At 51.1% G+C, this 19,929-nt stretch overlaps 2 protein-coding genes across 5 annotated transcripts in view; both read left to right on the top strand.

Annotated features, from left to right (window-relative positions):
* The first annotated feature begins 108 nt into the window (after window positions 1-108).
* On the top strand, window positions 109-8,647 carry TAGLN2 (transgelin 2). 3 transcript variants are annotated; one of them, XM_010594864.3, is made up of 5 exons: window positions 109-210; window positions 5,636-5,843; window positions 7,000-7,174; window positions 7,430-7,532; window positions 7,857-8,647. In XM_010594864.3, exons 2-5 carry the CDS (start codon window positions 5,664-5,666, stop codon window positions 7,996-7,998), a joined length of 600 nt encoding a protein of 199 aa, XP_010593166.1. In that variant the 5' UTR covers window positions 109-210; window positions 5,636-5,663; the 3' UTR covers window positions 7,999-8,647. The 3 variants fall into 3 exon arrangements, with proteins under 3 accessions (XP_010593166.1, XP_064138862.1, XP_064138861.1); XM_064282792.1 differs by lacking the exon at window positions 109-210 and adding an exon at window positions 526-855; XM_064282791.1 differs by lacking the exon at window positions 109-210 and adding an exon at window positions 527-859.
* Window positions 8,648-8,760: 113 nt separating this feature from the next.
* The window catches only part of CFAP45 (cilia and flagella associated protein 45), a 60,298-nt gene continuing 49,129 nt past the window's right edge, over window positions 8,761-19,929 (top strand). For both annotated transcript variants that reach the window (XM_064282790.1, XM_064282789.1), the window contains exon 1: window positions 8,761-18,363. The gene's annotated coding sequence lies outside the window, so the exon portion shown is untranslated. The remainder of the gene's footprint in view (window positions 18,364-19,929) is intronic.

Here is a 19,929-nt window from a genome sequence, read left to right as displayed (position 1 = left end):
ACCAGTGTTCCGGCCCTTGCTCCCCTCTGTTAAAACGCTCCCGGCGCGCCCCTGCGCTGCGGCGCCTTTAAACCCTTGTGGGCCTTGCCCCGCCCCTGCCCCACCCAGTCTGAGGCGGGAGCCTCCTGAAAACCTCTGGCCCGGCCGCCGCTCTCCACTCGCCGCTGCAGCCCCTGCCCCGAGCGCGCCGCCCTCCAGCCCGCTTGTACGGTGAGCAGGGACAGAGGGGGGATGTGCGCGGGCTGCAGAAAGCAAGAAGCCCGCGCTTGAGACTTGCTCCCGCGAGCTTGGGGATGAAGGGCTGGGGTCAGGTGGGGGTCCGATAACTGCGCTGCCCCGCCCCGCGCTGTCACCTCCTGTCCCCATACTTAGATCCGGGCATTGTTGGGCGATGAGGTCAGGCGAGGTTTGCGGGTGCATGAACTCGGGGACTGAGTCCCACCCACTGATTGCTCGCCGGGTGGAGGAAAGGAGGGAGTCGCAGATGAGCGGTCTAGCCCCTAGCGGCGGCGAGCCCCGGGCCCTGACGCCGGTCCTGGCCGCACTCTGTGCGCCCGGGGCTTCCCGCGCGACCCTCCCCTTGCAGGTTCCAGGAGCACGTGTGGGCGCTGCCTGCCGTCTGCCTGCGTCCCCGAGCCCGCACTCTCCATTCCTGCTCCTGCCAGCTAGCTTTTGGGGGGACTAGAGTCACGGACTGGGGCGAGGAGTCCTCGTGCATGGGTCCCACAGTGGTCTAGCCTTCCCCGGCGGGGGCCGGGAGTCAAGGCTCAGATCCCTCGCCTGCTGGGAGAGTATCCGGACCTCAGACATCTGGGGGCCTGCAGGTCCGACTGCGCCCGGGAGTTCTCTGCCTGTGTAGGTGAGGGGTAGCTGCCTTCTTTTAGGCCCTCCTGCCCCTGCCGGAGCCCCCCCCCCATGCCCCCGCCCTTTGCCCCCTGCTGCTGGGAAAGCCGATGGTGGCCGCGGGCGGCGGGCGGGCTGCCCAGACCACTGCGTCACCCCAGCGTCGGGCGGGCGGTGGGTGACTCATCCCTCAGTAACCGTCAGGGTGTGGCGGTGGGGTGGGGGGCGGCTGTGGGGTCCCGCCGTGCCGAACCGGAAGCGAACAGCCTCTTTACCGCGCTATGCAGGCCTCCTAGAGCTGGTACCGAGGAAGTTCTGGGGAAACTTGTTATCCGTGGGGCAGAAAGAAGCGAGGCGGGAGTGGGGAGGGACTAGGTGTGGAGATCCGGTGTAGGAGGAGACCCGTTGCTTGGACCCGGCTCCCCCTATTTCTCTCTGACTCTAGAGCACTAGACAAAGGGACAGCTCCCCATTTCTCCTTCCTAATTGCACTACTAAAACTAAGCCAAACCATTGCCCTGCGAGTCCACATGGAGACCTAAAACTGTAGAGGTGGCCAAGGCGGGGCAGGGCGCAGGAACCTACCATTCCAGAACCAACAGTCCTTGTCCCATGGCTACCTCCCTCCCTCGCCCCACCTCCTTCATTTCTGCCTCTGCCTCCAGGGGATTGGCCTCTAATCCTTCCTTCACGCCATCCCTCCTCCCTCCAGAATTTTCAGGTATGGTGCTCCCTAGCTCAGGACACACCTTAGGTTTCCAGGGCTTTTCTTCCTCTCCTTAACTACTTCCTTGAGTCGGCTTCCCTACCCCAAAACTTGCCATCTCCTCCAAATGCCCTCCACAGCTGCTTCCTTGAGGACTACTTTGCACGTGGCTCTACCTGAGAGCTCTGGGAGGTGAACATTTTCCCCAGGACCCCACCCCTGCCGCCTGTGCTCAGTGCCTTCTCAGCACTCCATCCATGTGAAGTGGGTGTTTCTGCCCGGTGCCCCCACCCTACCCCCCCCACCCCGTTCCTGTGTTGGGTACACAGAAGCCATAGCAACAGGCCCCGCCTCACCCCCTCCTCCCCGCGCAAACCTTGCGGCTTCCTGTTTGTGTAAGTTCGGTTTTCTCTTTTGCTCAAGACTCCTTATGGTGAGGGGGGTTCCCTAAGGGGGCCCCCCTAATCACAGGTTCCCACCCATCCTTGCTTCTGCCTGTTTCCCTGTAGCACTTCACTTTATGGGCAGGTGTCCTTAAGTGCCCTTTCGAAGTAGTCCCAGCCCCCAAATCTGGGTTGGGACCTTGCCATGTGTCCTGTCTCCACAGTGAATGGTTAGTCCCTTTGTCTTCCCAGTTAAGCACGCCAGCCAGGAACCCTCAAGCCCCCCAACCCCACCCCCTCCGTGTCCGCCTTTCCTTTGGCATTGGCCCTGGGTGGGGTGAGGTAAGCTTCCAGCCCAGGGTCTGGGTGGGGCTGAGGGTTGAAAGTGCCTTGTGTCCCCTCCCCTTTTCCCGACCATTGTAATCCTGTAGGTGGGGGCGAGAGTTGTACCCACAGCTGTAGCGAGCTCCAGAGTTTAGCTTGCTCGCTGCCAACCTACCCCCAAGTCATCCAGCTGTTGTCTGCCCTTGGGATCCCCAGCTCCAGGCATCTCCCGCATCTGCCTTCCAGCTGGGGATCCCCAGCTCCAGGCATCTCCCGCATCTGCCTTCCAGCTGGGTATTTCTCTTCTCCCCACTCTGGTAGGCCACTTCCCTTCCTTCGTGGAGGACAGGTTCTGGTCCCCGGGTGTCTGTCAACGGGGTGGGCCTCTCCAGCTCCAGCAGCTGCAGCCCATCAGCTCCCGCCTGCTCGTGGGGGTGGGGTGGAGAAACAGCTGCTGGCCAGGCTGGGCCTGCTAGGCCCGCCCCAAGCTCTGCCCTTTGGCTGTGGCACTTTATGGCACTAGGGCAATGTCCCCAGAGTGGAGCAGAGACCCTGCAGCTGGAGGCCTTGGCCCTGCCAGCTATGTTCAGGCCCCGGAGTGTGGGAGGGACCCTCAGCATGGGTGGGTCTGAGAGGCCGGTCTGCCCTTGGGGGGGGAGGGCGGGGGCGGGGAGGGGGTACGATATTGGCAGGGTCTGGCTTTGGTCCCGGCTCTCACCTTCTAACCCTGATGTCTGGGTTAATCATTCTTCTGCCCTTTCTTTCCCTGTGTCATAGCAAGCTCTGGGCCTCAGGCCACTTAGCCCCATGGAAACACAGCCCTAAGGTTGGGGTGACCACAGTGAACCTGCTCCAAGAAGAGTGGTCTAGAAACTTGGGCAGGGACTAGGGGGCTTACTGGTGGCAGCAGCCTCTAGCCCCCTTCTCTTCCTGCCATGTCTTCCAGCTATCCTTCTCTGGATCAGAGGTTATAGGCTTCTTTAGACTGGGTGGTCTCTGAGGAGGAGCCCTAGTGGCACAGTGGTTAAGCACTCAGCTGATGAAAGGTCCGTAGTTCAAACCTACCAGCTGCATGAGAAAGATGTAGCAGTCTGCTTACATAAAGATTTAAATCTCCCCCCCCGCCTAGTTGTTGAGTGGATTCTGACTTATAGCAACCCTATAGGACAGAGTAGAACTGCCCCATTGGGTTTCCAAGGAGCAGCTGGTGGATTCCAACTGCCGACCTTTTGGTTAGCACCTGACCTTTTGGTTAGCAGCTGAGCTCTTAACCACAGCCTTGGAAAACCCTATGGGGCAGTTCTACTCTGTCCTGTAGGGGTATTAAGAATCAGAATTGACTTGACTGGCAATGGGTTTTGGGAGTGCTGAGCAGTTGGCGCTGGGCTGCAGGGTGGAGGGAAGCTTGTCTTCATTTTTCCTCAGGCCTCAGCCACTCAACCGCCTGCCTTCCCCCAGTTGATTGGGTGTGTGGTTTGTGGCATAGGTCACATTCATCTAGCCCCGCTTTCAGCCTGAGGGAAGTTGGGTAGGGGGTGGCTCTTAATGAGGTTTAAAAATAACCGATTTATGAGGAGGCTCTGTGCTGGAAATGTGCAGCTGGATAAGAGGAGTAGGAATGAGCAGCCATGTTGGAGTATGGGGGAGGGGATTGGCCTGAGACACGCAACCTTTCAGGCTGAATCCCTGGTCTGTCACACCTGAGAACTGTGTTAGACAGCTGCAGCCCCTGTGGCCTGAACCCCGAGGCCCATTGTAGGGGTGGCCCACTGTACGAGTGGCCAGATTGACCTGAGGTGTGTGGGTGGGGGAGGGCAGAGTGACTTCATCCCTTAAGTCTAACCTGCTTGGCCTAGAGCCAGAGGTAGGGAGGAGTGACTCCTTTTCCTCTCCTTGAACACAGGTGCCTTGAACGCAGAAAGAAGAGCCTGTTCAGGGAGGAAATGGGGGCAGGAACTGGGGGACCTGTCCCTTCTCTGGTTTCAGTTCCCCCTAGGCATCAGTAGCACCCCTGGGGCCTGCTCGGTGGGTCCCTGAGTGTGGGACTCAGGCAGTGTGGTGGTGGTGGGGACAGGCTGCCTGCAAAGAGGTACTGCCAATTCAGGCCAGCAGTCAGGAAACCACCCAGTTCTTGCTAACCAAAGTCCTCAAACTAAGAAACCTTCCTGTGTACTTCCCCATCCTTCCCCCCTCTTCCAGGTTTCCCTAAAAATACCACAAATTACTATAACCTTGGTGGCTTAAAACAACATTAGTATATAACCCTACAGTTGTGGAGGTCAGAAGTCCGACAGGGATCTCACTGAGCTAAAATCAAGATGTTTGGCCGCACTGCATTCCTCTTGGTGACATGCTAGGGGAGAATCCGTTTCCTTGCCTTTTCCAGCTTCTAGAAGGTGCCTGCATTGCTTGGCTCATGGTCCTGAGTCACTCCAGCCTCTACTTCTGTCCTCACATCATCTCTGATTCTGACTCTCCTCTTCTGCCTTTAAGGACCCTTGCGATTACACTGGATAATCTCCCCAACTCTAGGTCCTTAATTTAGTCACTACTTTAAGTGTAGTCACTGGATCTGGGAATTAGAAGGTAGTCATCTTTGGGGGCTATTATTCTGCACACCACAACTTCTAGGAGGCAAAGTAGGATCCATTCTTATTGCCTGGTTTCTCATGTGAAGTTCCTTTTGTCTGCTGAAATCCATTAAGGATCCAGGAAGCCCCCCAGGCTGCCGTCTATACTCTTCCCTGAATTCCTACAGCATGTGGTCTGTGTACAATCTTTTACCCTTCCATACGTACTCAGCTTGTCTTCCTAATGGCACTCTGGACAACTTTAGGACGAGGATGTCTGTCTCTTTCACAATCCCTAGCATAAATAGTAGGTGCTCAATGAAAATCCTGTGGTTGATTTTGGGTTGATCTTTTCAGCCCTCCAGCTTCTGGCATAGGTTTCCCAAGCTGCTTCATATTCTTCCTTCTCTCCCCGAATCCTTCTCCTTCTTGGGGCTTTAAAGAGCAGGTTGGGCTTAGAACGTCCAGTTTGCTAAAGCTAACGAGCCCGAATGAGGGGTTGAGCCTCCAATCTTGGTCTTACATTCCTCTTATCTTACTCCAGTGGGTTTTATACTTCATTCTAGGAGTGGAACCATTTGTTCAAATCTCATGAGGAACCTGTAGATGGCCACCTCCCAGAGTTCTGAACAGCGCTATTCTAGTCCATATCTAGGGGTTAAGGAGAGATTTCCTTGGTGTGCCAGCAATTCTGGTCCTCACCCCTGGGGCTCACCCTGGGGGATACAGTGTACGTCCCTGCAGGCAGAATCCTCCACCCCACTGGCTGCAGGGTGCTGACCCCAGGACTGGGTGTGTTCTCCCCTCAGCTCCCCACAGCCACTACTACCCTTCAGAATGGCCAACAGGGGACCTGCCTACGGCCTGAGCCGGGAGGTGCAGCAGAAGATTGAGAAACAGTATGACACAGACCTGGAGCAAATCCTGATCCAGTGGATCACCTCCCAGTGCCGCAAGGATGTGGGCCGGCCTCAGCCTGGCCGGGAGAACTTCCAGAACTGGCTCAAGGATGGGACGGTGAGAGCTGGGCCCACTGTGGTTTGGAAATGCCAGAGAGCAGGGCTGGGTGTGGGGGTCTGGAGATTGTTCAGCCTGAAGAAGAGGAAGCTGAGGGCACACCATTCCCAACTTCTCCCTAAGCCTGGACATCTTTATTGTGCAAAGACCATGCTTTCCTTCCTGCCTGCAGAGGTAAGGGTGAGGAGCAATGTGTTTCTTCCTGCAGTGGGAAGGCCCTAGGTGACACCAAAGAAGAATATCTCTAAGGAAAGGACTATAGCAGGGTGTGCTCCAGTCAGAGGGATATTGGAATAGGAAGGGAAGACTAAACACTGGCATTTCATTCTGGGCTCAAAAGCAAGGGGGTGGGCAAGAAGAACCAGCAGCATCACTAGCTTTGATGTCACCCAGTGTGATAACTCATGATGTCACCCCTCTCCCCATGCACCTCCATACAGACCATACAGAATCCTTAGTAATGTTTTCGGTACTGTTACTCGTAAATCGTAATTCCCGTATATCACTCCTTTTTTTCCTTTAATTACTACTTCATTCTCAAAAAAGTTATTGATAATAGGTTCACTAACACTAATTACCACAATATTGTAGCTAAACCCCCAGAAAACTTGACAAAATCAGGACTCTTAAAACACAGGCAGTGACGAAAACAACAGCGCATGCTTGTAGCTCATGCAGACCAAACCACGTGATTTGAAGCGTCATTGTAATTGGCTAATAATGACAGCTCTGACCTGAGCCCATTAAAAAAAAAAAGAAGGTTCAAAAAGTAAATTAGCATAGAGTTTTAGCCTTGTAGGTACATTGATACATGTAAGCTGGGCTTATGAAAGATGTTTTTGTTGTTGTAACTAACTACAGGGATATTTTTATAAAAAATAATAAACTTCTGCTGAAACACTACACAAAAACTTTATAGACAGTCATTGTGGTGTCACCCTCTCTGACAGTGTCACCTGGTGCAGTCTGCACCCCCGTACCCCTCTAGTGACTCCACTGAGAAGGACCCTTGAGACTCCCTGCGGGTGATGGAGTCTGAGCTGTTTTCAGGTAGAAGAGGAACCTCTCTGGTTCACGGCCACTGGCGCTGAAGGCAGTGCATGCTGACCCATGCAAGCATGTCTTCACCTCTGTACACCTGCTGTCCTTCACCCAGGTGCTTTGTGAGCTCATTAATGGACTGTACCCCGAGGGCCAGGCCCCAGTAAAGAAGATCCAGGCCTCCGCCATGGCCTTCAAGCAGATGGAACAGATCTCTCAGTTCCTGCAAGCAGCCGAGCGCTATGGCATCAACACCACTGACATCTTCCAGACTGTGGACCTCTGGGAAGGTGGGACAGGGACAGGGCATGGGGGCTGCCCTCTGGGAGTCCAGAGACTGGGCTGGGCCATCTGGACGAGGGACAAAGAGGGGTGTAGATGTTTGTTTTATGGGGGAGTTGGCCGTGTTGGGGGTTGGGGTGGAGAAGGGTATGAGAGAAAGAGTAATTAGGAGGGTAGACCTGCTGACTGAGTGATGGAGGTGGAACCCTAGTATCCAGGACCCCCAGCCTGCTGAAGCCAACACATCTGCTTCTCCTTCCCAGGGAAGAACATGGCCTGTGTACAGCGGACACTGATGAATCTGGGTGGGCTGGCAGTAGCCCGAAATGATGGGCTCTTTTCTGGGGATCCCAACTGGTTTCCTAAGTAAGTATTTATTGCTGGGGCAGCTACAAGACCGGGTCAGGCTCAGTGTCCCTGCCGACTCCTGTCCCTCGGGAACAACTGATGTTTCCATAGCACTGACCCTTTACAAAGCACTTTCACATTCCTCATCTCACCTAATCCTCACAAGTTCCTGGGATGGCAAGTGGTTTTCCCCTTTGGGATGAGATGAGAAGGTGGCTTCAGAGAACTTAAGGCTCTCAAGGGCAGAGCCGGAGCCCACAGCAAACCCTGTGCTCTGTCCAGGGGAGAACTTTACTGGGCAACTTCTGACCTCCTTCTAACCAGCTTTCTCTTCCCACCCAGGAAATCCAAGGAGAACCCTCGGAACTTCTCAGATAACCAGCTGCAAGAGGGCAAGAATGTGATAGGGTTGCAGATGGGCACCAACCGCGGGGCATCTCAGGCAGGCATGACTGGCTATGGGATGCCACGCCAGATCCTCTGATCCTGCCCTGCCCCTGCCCCGCACTCCCATGGATGGTTAATATATATATATATACATATATATATTTGTTTTTTAGCAGTGACATTCCCTGAGAGCCCCCAGATCACCTCTGCCAGGGTTGGGGACTGGCCTGGCCTGTCTCCTCTGGAGGTGCCCAACGGTGGCCTCTCTCCATACTTACTAATACATTCCAATTCCTTTCCCCAGAACCACCAAAACTGGACCAACTGGCCACTTCTTTTCCCCTGGGACCAAAATTTGGGGGTTCCCCCCAATTCCTCTTCTCTTTCCCTCTGATCTCTCCTCCCCCGGGCCTTGTGCCCTCAATCCATTCCTTGGCTGGAGGTCAGGGCTGCTGCCTCCTGGCCTTCCTTCCACAAGCTGAGGCTGCAGGGATTTAATTTATAGGGAGGGGCCTGTGGCAGCTACCACTCCAACCACAGCTGGACTGCGTTCACCACACATCTGGGGCAGCCTTCCCTAGCAGAGGCCCTCTTGGCTTCTCATTTTCCATTCCTCCATTCCTCTTGCTGTGGCTAAGGGGTGGCAGTGAGGGGACAGGGGAGAGAGAGCTGCCCACCATGGTCTGGGCCTTGAGGAATGTGCGTTTGCTGATTTAAATAAAGAATCCCAGTCTTTTTTCGATGGACTCTGGCTGTGTCTGGCACCACTGTACTCACTGTGGGGAAGAGAGGAATGCTGGGAAAAGGCCAATGAATGGTACAGGGGATGCGGGCTTTGAGATGAAATGTTGCAATGCTAACCCCCTCTTAGGTTTCCTCCCCATCCTTTCTCATGGTGTAGGGGAGGGTAGGTTGGGGTCAAGAAGAGATAAGACCTCACAACTACCTTTGGGCTGGAGGCCATAATGCAGAGTTAAGTTAGCAGCTTCCCCAGGAGGTGAGGGCCTCAACTACCCAGGGGATTTCAAGTGGGGCAGTCCTGTCTAGAGCTCCTGGCTGGGCTCCTTCCGCCAGCCAGAGCACCTTCTCAGCGGCTGTGGGAGGCTTGGGCTAGCTGTTGGCACAGCCCTGAGTCCTGGCAGGTACAGCCCTCTTCAGGTGGGAGGCCCTTCAGGCAGGCCTGGGGCAAGGTGACCTCTGTTGGAGCTGGCCAGTCCAGCTTGAAGGCCAGGGTGAGGTTGTTGTGAGGAAGAGCTGGAAAGCCAGCCAGGGAATGAATAAGAGCGGGCTGGTGGGGGTGGCTGGAAAGAGGAAGCCTTGTTGACTGATTCCAGGCACCTGTGAGGCTGCCTACCAGGGAGAGCCCAGCAGCTGAGCATTACCTCTAAATGGGTGGCCTCAGAACAAGATAATCACTTTTGGGGTTAGTTGTCTCCAGCCCCTTGGCCCAAGCATAAATGTTCCACTCATAGTTTCTAATCCCTACCAAAAACCAGTTGCCATTGAGTCAGTTCCAACTCACGGTGACTCCATGCATGTCAGAGTAGAACTGTGCTCCATAGGGTTTTCAATGGCTGGTTTTTTGGAAGTAGGTTCCAGACCTATCTACTGAGGTGGGCTTGAACCTCCAGTCTTTGGTGTCACCTTTAACCCACTGCTTTGCAGTCGGACCCTGTGCCTTCCCAAGAACTTGAGGGACCCTGGGCCAGCCTCCCACACCAGGTACTATTGCCATCAGACAGTCCCAGGGACCTGGCCCCCATTATCCCTCTCCCTTTCTACTTTAGGGCATTTCTGTCTCCTTAGGAGGGGAAAGCTACTAATCAGGCCTGAGGGTGATGGATTATGCAGTGGTTTATAACCAGAGTTTTCATTCTCTTCACCCCCACATGCCCACCTTCCTAACATGACTCCCCTCTGCCGAGAAGCACCTACTATGTGCTGGCCCCATGCCAGTGCTTTATGTTAGCATCAGCTCAGTGGCTCTCAGCCTTATCCGCAACACTGCAGGAGAGATGGTATTTGCTGGTTTGCTGCACTCCCATGGGCTGTGGCACAGATAAGACAGGCAGCAGCTTGTGTGCAAATTCCCATAGGATTAGCTGTCACTAGGACCCTTTATCTTCCATTTAGGAAGGCTACGTGGAAGGCAAGTGAGTGAGAATGATGTCATTGCAGAGAACACATTGAATCCACTGATATTTGTACTAAAAAGTAAACCATTTGCGACCTTCCCTAAATTAACTTTTAATAGCTGCAAATTATTGGCCACACACCTCAGCACTTTCTGAGACACAGCATATCAAGGTGCCAAGACAACCACTGCATTCTCCCATTAGATCCCCACAGTAGCCCAAGAGGTGGCCATGACTTGATTATTTTCCCCATTTTGTCTCCAGATGAAGACACTGGGTCCCAGAAAGGGCAGGTAACTGCCCAAGGACACAGGGAGTAGGTGGAGGAGCAGAGATTTGAGCTCACATCTACCAGGCTGTGAGCCTGGCTGAACCTGTGCTGGTCCAGGCTCAGCAAGAAGTAGAGCTGTAGAGGGACTGGCAGGACGAAAGAGGGGGGATTCCTCCTCCTAGGTAAACTAGAGGTAATTCCCCCTGGGGCTGCCGTGAGTATTTCAAAACCATAGTAAGTCCTCAAGAAGTGAAAGTGTGGGGATAACGGAAGTGCGTGGACATTGGGCTGGGACAGAGAAGAGAGATGATGCCTGGCAATGCCACAACCCTTCACCACCACCCGAAGATGGCCGAAGCTGGCCTATCCTCCATTCCCTGAAATAACTTTCCACCAGATCAAATACCTACTGGATTTGAGAGAAGCCTCGGCGCTGTGGGGCTGGCCTCCTTCTGGCTGCAGCCAGCTGCCCCTTGCCAAGAATCTCTGTTAGGAATCTTGGTGTCTCCCCTTAGTCCCTCACTATAGGTTCAGCTTCCTTCCTTTGGAACTGATTTCCATTGATACCTCAAAATATCTTTCTTTTTTTTTTTTCATTTTGTCCCATTTGAAGTCACAGTTTCATCCCTAACTTGGCCTCCCTCATCTTTCTGGTACTTCTTCAGGCCCTGAGCCCAGAGGAAGAGCTTCTCTGTGTAGCTCCCCTTCTAGTACCTTCTCCTAACAGGCTGTTCTCTGTGGCTCTCTACCTTGCTGTTCCTAACGCTCTGCACTGGCAGGACTGCGCCTGCTGCCTGAAACTCTCTCCTTCCAGATCTCCACGGGATGTGCTCCATTCAAACAGCCGGCCTTTTGGTTAGCAGCCTAGGTCTTAACCAGGGCTCCAAGTCTTTATCCAAATATCATCTTCCAAGCAAGTCCTTCTCTGACCAACCTATTTAAAATTGTATTCCCTGCACCTAGACTTTGCCTTACCTTCCTTCCCTGCTTTCTTTTATCACCACTGGATACCTAGTGTATTGTACTTATTTGTATATTTTCTGTCTCCACCCAGAGAATGTACACTACGCAAGGGCAGGACTTTTGTTGGTTTTGTTCAAGCAGAATAGTGTCTGACATTGTTGTAGGTGCCAGATAAATATTTGCAGAATGAGCGAAGGAATGAATATTATACTACCCTCATGTTCCTGAACCCCCTGGTCTGGTAACACGGTGCCCAGGCAGCCTGGTGTCCCAGGAACCCAGCTTATTACTGGATCTGAGATGAAATCCAGCTCCTAGTTCAGCTTCCCTATTGTTCATTTCCAAAAGGTTAAAAAAAAAAAACACACACACACACTTAGAAGGTGTGCTGCCTATAGCCAGAAGGGTGGAGGTTGGGAAGGGGAAGGAGAGCAGTGTGTGCTCTGGGCAAATGGAAGGAGAATTGAGAATTTGCGAAGAAAGAATGGGAGGAGGGCAGGAAAAAAAAGGTAGGAGCCAACTTTGATTCATTTACTCTTTGCCTTCAGCCTTGAAGTGGAAAATCACTGTGGAGGTGGACAGAAAACAGACCTAGCTGTTGGTAGCCAATGGAAAGGAGAGTTGGGGAAGGACAGGAGAGAGGAGGAGAAGGAAGAGGAGGAATAGGAGAAGGAAAAGGGGTTCAGAAGCTCCACCCAGTTTGGCTTCCCCGTGGGTAAAAAGCATAAATGTTGTAGGTCTATTCATCTGAGAGTGAGTGTGTATACAGGTGTGTGAGAATTTACAACACTAGGGCTCTGGGGAGTGGAGGGTGGGAGAGGAGGAATGGGTTTGTGGCCCAGTGTGGAGGCCTGACTGAGTACATGTTTACCAAGGGCTGGGAATTATGGGTGCAGAGAGGCGTGCGTTTTGTGTGTGTAGGCGAGAGTGTAAGTATCTGTGTGTTTGTACACCACTCCGTGGAGAACAATATGTCCCATTCCTGCCTCTTCAGCTGAGGGAGGCCTTTGAGAGTTTGGCAAAAGGCCCAAGGAGCGGTAGAACAAGAAATGGGGTTGGACTATAGGGCCCCGGAGAGGGAGCAATAAAAGGCCTGGATTAAATCTGTTGAAGAGAAGGCTAAAAGGTAAATTAATAACTGTCTCCTTGCAAAGAAATGTCCCCATGGCCAGGGAGGTAGGTTAGAAGGAAGCACACTGAAGTTTCATCTAGAGAAATTTAGGTTAGACAAGGAAAAACAACCCTCTTGACTATGAAGGTAATTAGTTTATGGGATCTCTTAAGGTTCAGGAGGACCATCTTCAATAACAGGACAAATCTCATCTTAAGGTGGAAATAGGCACTTCAGCCTGGGCGCACACATACACACACCCGTTTGTTCATTCCTGAGATTCTACTCTATGTCCGATCTTATTGGGGGGGGTAGTATAAAACAGTGTTAAGACACGATCCCTTTGCTCAAAGCATGCATAGTCCTGTAACCAAAAACCAAACCAAAATCAGTTGATTCTAACTCTCAGTGAGCCTATAGGACAGAGTAGAACTGTCCCATAGGGCTTCCAAGGTGCAGTAGTAGATTTGAACTGCCGACCTTTTGGTTAGCAGCTATACCTCCTAATCACTGTGTTACCAGGGCTCTGCATAGTCCTATAAACCCACTGCCGTCGAGTCAATTCCGACTCATAGCGACCCTATAGGACAGAGCAGAACTGCCCCATAGAGTTTCCAAGCAGCGCCTGGAGAAGGGCAGGTTAAAGGATGCCTAAGATATGTTTTTTTTAAGATATGTAGCCTGGTATCAGCACCAGCCACCACTTGGGAAGTCATCCTGGGCAGCGAGAACTTCGTGAGTTCTTCAAAACATGTACCACTGGCCTCCTGAATTACCATGGTCCAGTTTTCCTGTCCCTTCCTGCCTTGTTGTCTTTGCTTTTGGGCTGGCGTGCCTGTTAGTCTCGTATACATGATTGAACTATGAAGCACGTTCCTTATGTGTGTTATTGTTTGTCCTTTAGACTGAAGGGTGGGTGAACCTTGGGAGTGACTTCAGTACTGAGTTATAAGGGTGTCCAGGGGCCATACTCTCTGGGTTTCTCCAGTCTCTGTTAGACCAGCAAGTCTGGTCTCCTTTTTTTTTTTTTTTGAGAATATGAATTTTATTCTTAATTTTTGGGCCACTCTGACCAGGATTCAGTGGATATTTTTGGTTTAAGGTTTAAAAATTATCTCAGGGTAATAGTTTCAGGGTCCATGGAGTTTTCAGTGGCTAATTTTTAGAAGTGGATCACCAGGCTTTTCTTCTGGAGTGTCTCTGGGAGGACTTGAACCTCCAACCTTTCAGTTAGCAGCCGAGTGCTTTAACCATATGCACCACCCAGGGACTCCTGTGGCATGTAGCAGGATAGGGGAAGTCCTCTAGAAGCTATGAGAACCCACAGGAGGGGCACTGTCTTATTTAGTGCTGCGGTAATGGCAATAACAGTAATACCAGAAGTGGATGGCTTTAACAAAGAGAAATTTATTCTCTCACAGGCTAGTAGGCTACATTCAGGGTGTCAGCTCCAGGGGAAGGCTTTCTCTCTCTGTCGGCTCTGGAGGAAGGTCCTTGTGGTACACGAGTCTTCCCTTGGTCTGGGAGCATCTCAGCACGGGAACCTCAGGTCCAAAGGACGCGCTCTGCTCCTGGTACTGCTTTCTTGGTGGTATGAGGTTCTCAACTCTCTGCTTGCTTCCATTTCCTTTTATCTCTTGTAAGATAAAAGGTAGTGCAGGCCGCACCCAGGGAAGCTCTCCTTTACATTGGATCAGGGATGTAACCTGGTAAGAGTGTTACAATCCCACCCTAATCCCTTCTAACATAAAATTACAATCACAAAATGGAGAACAACCACACAATTGTGGGACTCATGGCCTAACAAAGTTGATACATTTTTTGGGGGACGTGGTTCAATCCATGACAGGCACCTACCCAGTTTTATGGGGAGGGACATCAGTGAAGGCATCTGGACGATGGCGATGTCTGAACTGAAGGTTTAAGGATAATTGGAAGCATGGGGTCGGGGGGAGGTTAGTGGTGGTGAGGAGGAGAGAGTCCTGGGCTGGGTGACACGAGCACAGGGCAGAAGTGAGAATATGCAGAACGTCAGGGCTGTAGAATGTGCGTGCATAGTAGGGTGCTGAGAAATGCGACTGAACAGGGAAGTCGAGGCCAAATCATCAAACAGGACTCAAAGTCCAGTAAACAATTTTGAACATTTCATTGAAGCGTGGGGAGCCAGTAGGGGATTTAAAGCAGAGGAATGAAGAGGTTTGAGGGATGACTGAGAGAGGCAGACTGGAGGCTGCTGCAGTGGTCCACGATAAAGGGATAGTGGCCTGGATTAAGGGTGGAACAGTGGGGATGAATTTCAAAGTCGTTTATTACTTTCACGTTGACTGTGGAGAGTGAAGAAGAGAGAGAGGGCTCAAGAATGACAAGCTTCAGCAACTAAGCAAATGGGAGTGTCTGTCACTGAGATAGGGAATCCAAGAGAAGGAGCTTGAAACCATCACAGAATGCCATCCTTTCCCATTTAGCTTATAAGAATGGAGAGGCTGAGAGAGCAAAATAAATTGCTGAACATCCCAGGTAGTGGAAGAACTGGGATTTAACTTTATGACAACAGAACCAAAATCAAACCAAACCAGTTACGGTCGAGTTGATGGGAACTCATGGCAACCCCCCGTGTATCAGAGTAGAATTGTGCTCCACAGGGTTTTCAAAGACTGATTTTTCGGAGGTAGATTACCAGGCCTTTCTTCCCTGACCACAGAAATCCATGCTAATTAATTGCTTCCCCTATCATGAGGCTCCTTTGGGGAAGGGCTCAGCCTGCAGCCCGAGAGAGCTGTGGCTTTTCTGCAGGTGGGCGGAGGCCAGGGCTGCAGAGGAGGAAGTGAGAGGTCAGGCCGGGAGAAGAGGTGCAGGAAGTTCAGCTTGAAGCCAGCTCTCCGAGGCAAGCAGAGCTCTGGCAGCTGCAGAAGGGAACCAATGGCTCCTGCTCCCTGAAGTTTCTGTCTTCAAGGCTCCCTGACCTTTTGGAAGCCCCTCAGACAGCTCAACTTCTAGCTCGAGCAATAAAAGCTACCAGAACTACAAGAACAACACCTGAGAGTTGCAATTACCAGGCACTTGAATATTTATTAATTCTAAGGAGACTTGTCACCTCTTGATAAGGATTATTATTACTGCACCCTTCTTTGGAGGAAAGATAGAACCGAGGCCTGCAGATGTTAAGCAAATTGCCCAAGGTCCCAGGGTTCTTGAGAGTAGACGACATGCCTTATTTATCTTTGTATGGTCCATGGGTCTCAGAACAGACAGTGCCTGGCACAGGAACACAGTCAGGGTTCACAGATTTTAGCTGGTTCTGCATGCGCTAGAATCCAGGTGTCTTGATTGCTGGTAACTCAAATTCAATGACCTCTGGAGATGGGGTTGGCGGTGGACTACAGTGGACATGGGATAGTCTAGGGTGCCCCAGGCCTCATCTTGCATCTCCCCTCAACTCTGCAGTAAGGAGTCCCAAGTTCTTGGAACTTATTTGATTCTCTAAGTGAAGTCCTCAGACTGGCGGCACTGGAATTGCCTAGGATGCGTGCCAGAAATGCAGATTCCTGTTAGACCTGGACTGACGGTCTACGGTGGTGGTGCAGGGGTGGCCTCTTAAATTTGCACATTAAACAAGCTGCACCCATATTTCTTACTCAGCACTGCCCTAGGTTCATGAAGAAAAGCTTCTCCAATGAGAAAATTGAGGCCTGGGAGGTCCCTGGCCCAAGGCCTTCTCTGGTGAAGGAGTGTCTGCCCGGGAACAGGAGCTGTCCCTGCCCCCCACCCTGCACTGTTTGGGGACTGTGGCTGGGTTGCCAGGGGAACCATGCTGTGTAACTTCCTGACTTTGGCGGTTTTCCCCTTCTTGGCCTTATCTCAGCATCCGCCACCCAGACCAGGGCCCGTGCTGGTCACGTAGGAGGTGAAGCTGGTGCCAGGCATATGGAGGCGTGTCCAGGCAACCGCTGGCCCGAAGACCTGGGGCAGAAGGGTGGAGATGTGGCTTTGAAGAAGGCTGGGAGGCTACAGAATTGTTAATATCTTTCTCTGTGGCCTGGATGATTTTTGCCCAGTAGGAATGTGGGGGGAGGGGGAGATGGTGACCAGCATGAGGTTCTTCTCTGTCATTACCCAGGCATTTCAGCTCCTCATTCATTGCCAATCTCCCTGGGGGTGGTGGTGGGCTTACCAATATCACTGTACCCTTCTACCCTGTGTCTTCTGCACTGCGGTGCCCACTCCTTCCCTCCCTACCCTCTCTGGACCCAGAGACTCCAACGACACCTCCCAGGAGTCCCCAGTCCACTCCCGCCCTAGGCCCTCCCTCTTCTCGTCCTACTACTGGTCCCCTCATAATTCCAATCTACCCTATTCTTTCCCTGGGACTTTCACCTCGCCCCACCCCACCCCCCATGCTGGGTCTGTGTGAGTTCTCTCTCAGGCTGTAGCAGGAAAGCCTGAAGGCCTCACAGATGGGAAAGAGAAAGAGGGAAAGCAGCAAATAGTTTGAGTAAAATAATTCACGCATTTAAGTATTTATTTATGTTTTAAACCCTATTTTGTTTTAGCAAGAATTTAAGGCAGTTTGGAGAGTTCAAGTATTCCAGGAAGCCGGGGGATAGTGAGATAGCCTGTCAGGCATAGGAGCAGCTTAAAAGATTTATGGTCTGATTCCTGAACTTGTTTATACTACACTGCGGACAAAGACCCAACCCCATATCCCCCTCTCCTCAGGAGAAGGAAAAGGGAAGGAAAGAGACAGGCACTGTGCAAATTGATTGTTGAGCCTGGTCTTATCTTTGCAACACCTCTCTTTAGGGCTATTACCCCATGTCCAGCTGGTTAGGCAAGTTGTCCCAAATCCCTAAACTGTAAGTAGCAGAGTCAGGGGTCAAACCCTACGGGGTCTGGCTCCAAAATCAGTCACTGCTTTTTCTGCGATGTGCCACCTCAGGGAACACAGATCACAGGATAGCTTCTTGCAGGCTGTCCTAGATGAAGGTAAGATGATGGACCAAGTCTAAACTACACGGTGCTTTATTGAGAGGCAAAGGGGCATCCCAGAATTCCCTTCAGGAGCAGAGCCATATGGGGCAATGGGGGCAGGTCCAGAGGTAGGGCCCTTCCCAGAGAACTGCCAGGATGGGTGCAGACAAGGACTTCAGGACAGCATGAGAGAAACAGACCCTCACTGACGAAGAGCTACACACACTTAACCACAAACTCCTCCCCAGGAATGTGGAGACCCCTTCTAATTCTAAACCTGGCCCTGCTTTCTCTCTCACCGCCTTTCACTTTTTCACACCCAGCAGCCATCCTCAGCACACCGATTCCTGTGCTGGGAAGTGCAGACTCTTAAAAGCATTAGGAGAGAGTGAGAGCAGACCGGCTGGAGCAAGCCAGTTTCCCTTCTCATTGTGCTTCAGACAGGAGACAAGCTCAAGTGCGAGGCCAGACTTCTCATTTTAACCCAACGACTCCTCTGGGCCTTGTCTCCCAAGCTCCTCCCACTTAAATGTGCTTATTCATCAGAGTTAAAATTCCTATCCCTTGGTCCCCAGCGATTGTGGAGAGCATTGCAGGGGTTCGTCGGGGTAAGGGTTGGCGCCTGCCTGACCAGGCACCCAGGAAGGCTCCAAGGCCAAGCGCAGGGCGGGGGTGGGGAGCGCGGAGGTGCCGCGACCGAGTCCAGCCCAGGATTGCTGGGCTCCCCTCTCGGCTCCTTGGCTCCCAGCACCTCTCCTGGCTCTGGGCCCCTGGTCCTGGGCCAGCAAGGCAGGGATCATTCCCAGACTTCGCCTGAAGTGGAGACTTGGTAGGAAGGGTCAGGCAGCCGGAGGTGGGGCTAGTGGCTGGATAGAGGCCCGGGACCTGCCCTCTTCCTCAGGCATCTTTAGCCTATGAGCTGTTGCTCTCACCCCTTGGCTCGCTGGGCAGTGAGAGCGGGTTGAAAACTGGACAAAGCAAAGCAGGAGAGTGAAATGAGAGTTGGAGATCAAGGTAGGAGCAATGCAAGTAGAAACCAGAGGACAATAAGGAAAGGCACAGGGAAAAGGTGGAAGCGCACAGGGAAAGGAGGGGTGGGCAGAGTTTAGGTGAGGCTGGGAAATGGGAGGAAGAGTGTCCCACAGGCCCCACCGGATATGGCTGTGATTTTGAGCCAAATTTTGCCTCCAAAGGAAAGGTCGCCTCCCTACTTATCAGGGGGTGAAAACTGGTTTTGGCAGGCTCGAAGCTTCTACCATTTGGAGGCTCCGTTTACGACAAATAATACAAAATTAGTTACAAAAGTAAAGATTTATCTAGAATAACAAAATAAATCAGAAATTATAAAATTTAAAAACCACTGGCAAATACCAGAAACATCATAATAGCTAGAAAAATAACATCATGTTTATCTGAATTAACTGCCTCAAATAATTTTTTTTTTTTTTTTTTACCCCTAGGTTTTTTGGCTGCACATTCTTGATTGTCTTTTCATAGGACAACGATTTTATACTATTTTCTGTAGAGAGAGTGGAAAGATAATTCAGCCTACTCTCCGGCATGAATCGATCCATGCTTTTGTTATTATTACTGATATAGTAGAAAGTTTCCTTTATTTTACAACTTGCTATTAGTAAAATCATGTTACTTTTTATGATTTTTATAGCTTGCCATTGGTAAAATCATGTTTTTATGATTTTTACAGCTTGCTATTGGTAAAATCATGTCAGTTTTTATGATTGTTGTCAAATTTGGGAGAATCTATGTTGCATTTCTTTCTTATATGAGTCGTAGGATTTCTGGGCGTTGTTCAGTAACTAATCGTAAATGTTTTTTGAGTTGATGGAACTCATTAACCACTTTGTCTTAGGACCTCATTTTAGTGTATGAGTTTTGGGGCCCTGATGGTATAGTGCTTAATAGCTCGGCTGCTAACTAAAAGGTTGGCGGTTCAATCCACCAGCAGCTCCTTGGAAACCCTGTGGGACAGTTCTACTTGGTCCTAAAGGGTCTCTGTGAGTCAGAATCGACTCGATGGCAATAGTTTTGGTTTTTTTGGTTTATTATGAGTTTTACACAGCCTTCGTAAGAACAATGTTTTATGTCAAATCAACAAGAAATTTAATATTTAGCCAATGTGTTCATACAATTTTGTTCCTCTAATTATATTAATATTGATGTTTATAATAATTATCAAATAATCTAAGTGCCTATTTATACTATTCAAAATTTCCCTATTCCTTTTAATGAATTACCTTTTGGTAGAACCCGAAAATTTTTGGTACAATTTCCTTCTCAATTTCAAAATAATTTCTACTGATCTCATGGCTCATCTTTACCACTTTGGTTTCATAAACCACTAATTTTTTTGGAGGGGGTGAAAATATACACAACAAAACATACACTCATTCAACAGTGTTTACATGTACAGTTTATTGACCATGCTTACGTGCTTCACATTGTGTCACCATCCTGTCTCTGCCCATATTGCTTCACTAGCATTAGCTTAGCCTCTCTGCCCCTTAAAGTTCTCATCTGTGCTTTAGAGTTCCTGTTGTCATTTTGACCTTCTATAGGTAA

The sequence above is a fragment of the Loxodonta africana genome, chromosome 3 (genome assembly GCF_030014295.1).
Source record: "Loxodonta africana isolate mLoxAfr1 chromosome 3, mLoxAfr1.hap2, whole genome shotgun sequence".
Classification (NCBI taxonomy): Eukaryota; Metazoa; Chordata; class Mammalia; order Proboscidea; family Elephantidae; genus Loxodonta; species Loxodonta africana.
Note: the sequence above shows the minus strand (reverse complement) of the source record. Positions and strands in the feature narration are given on the sequence as shown.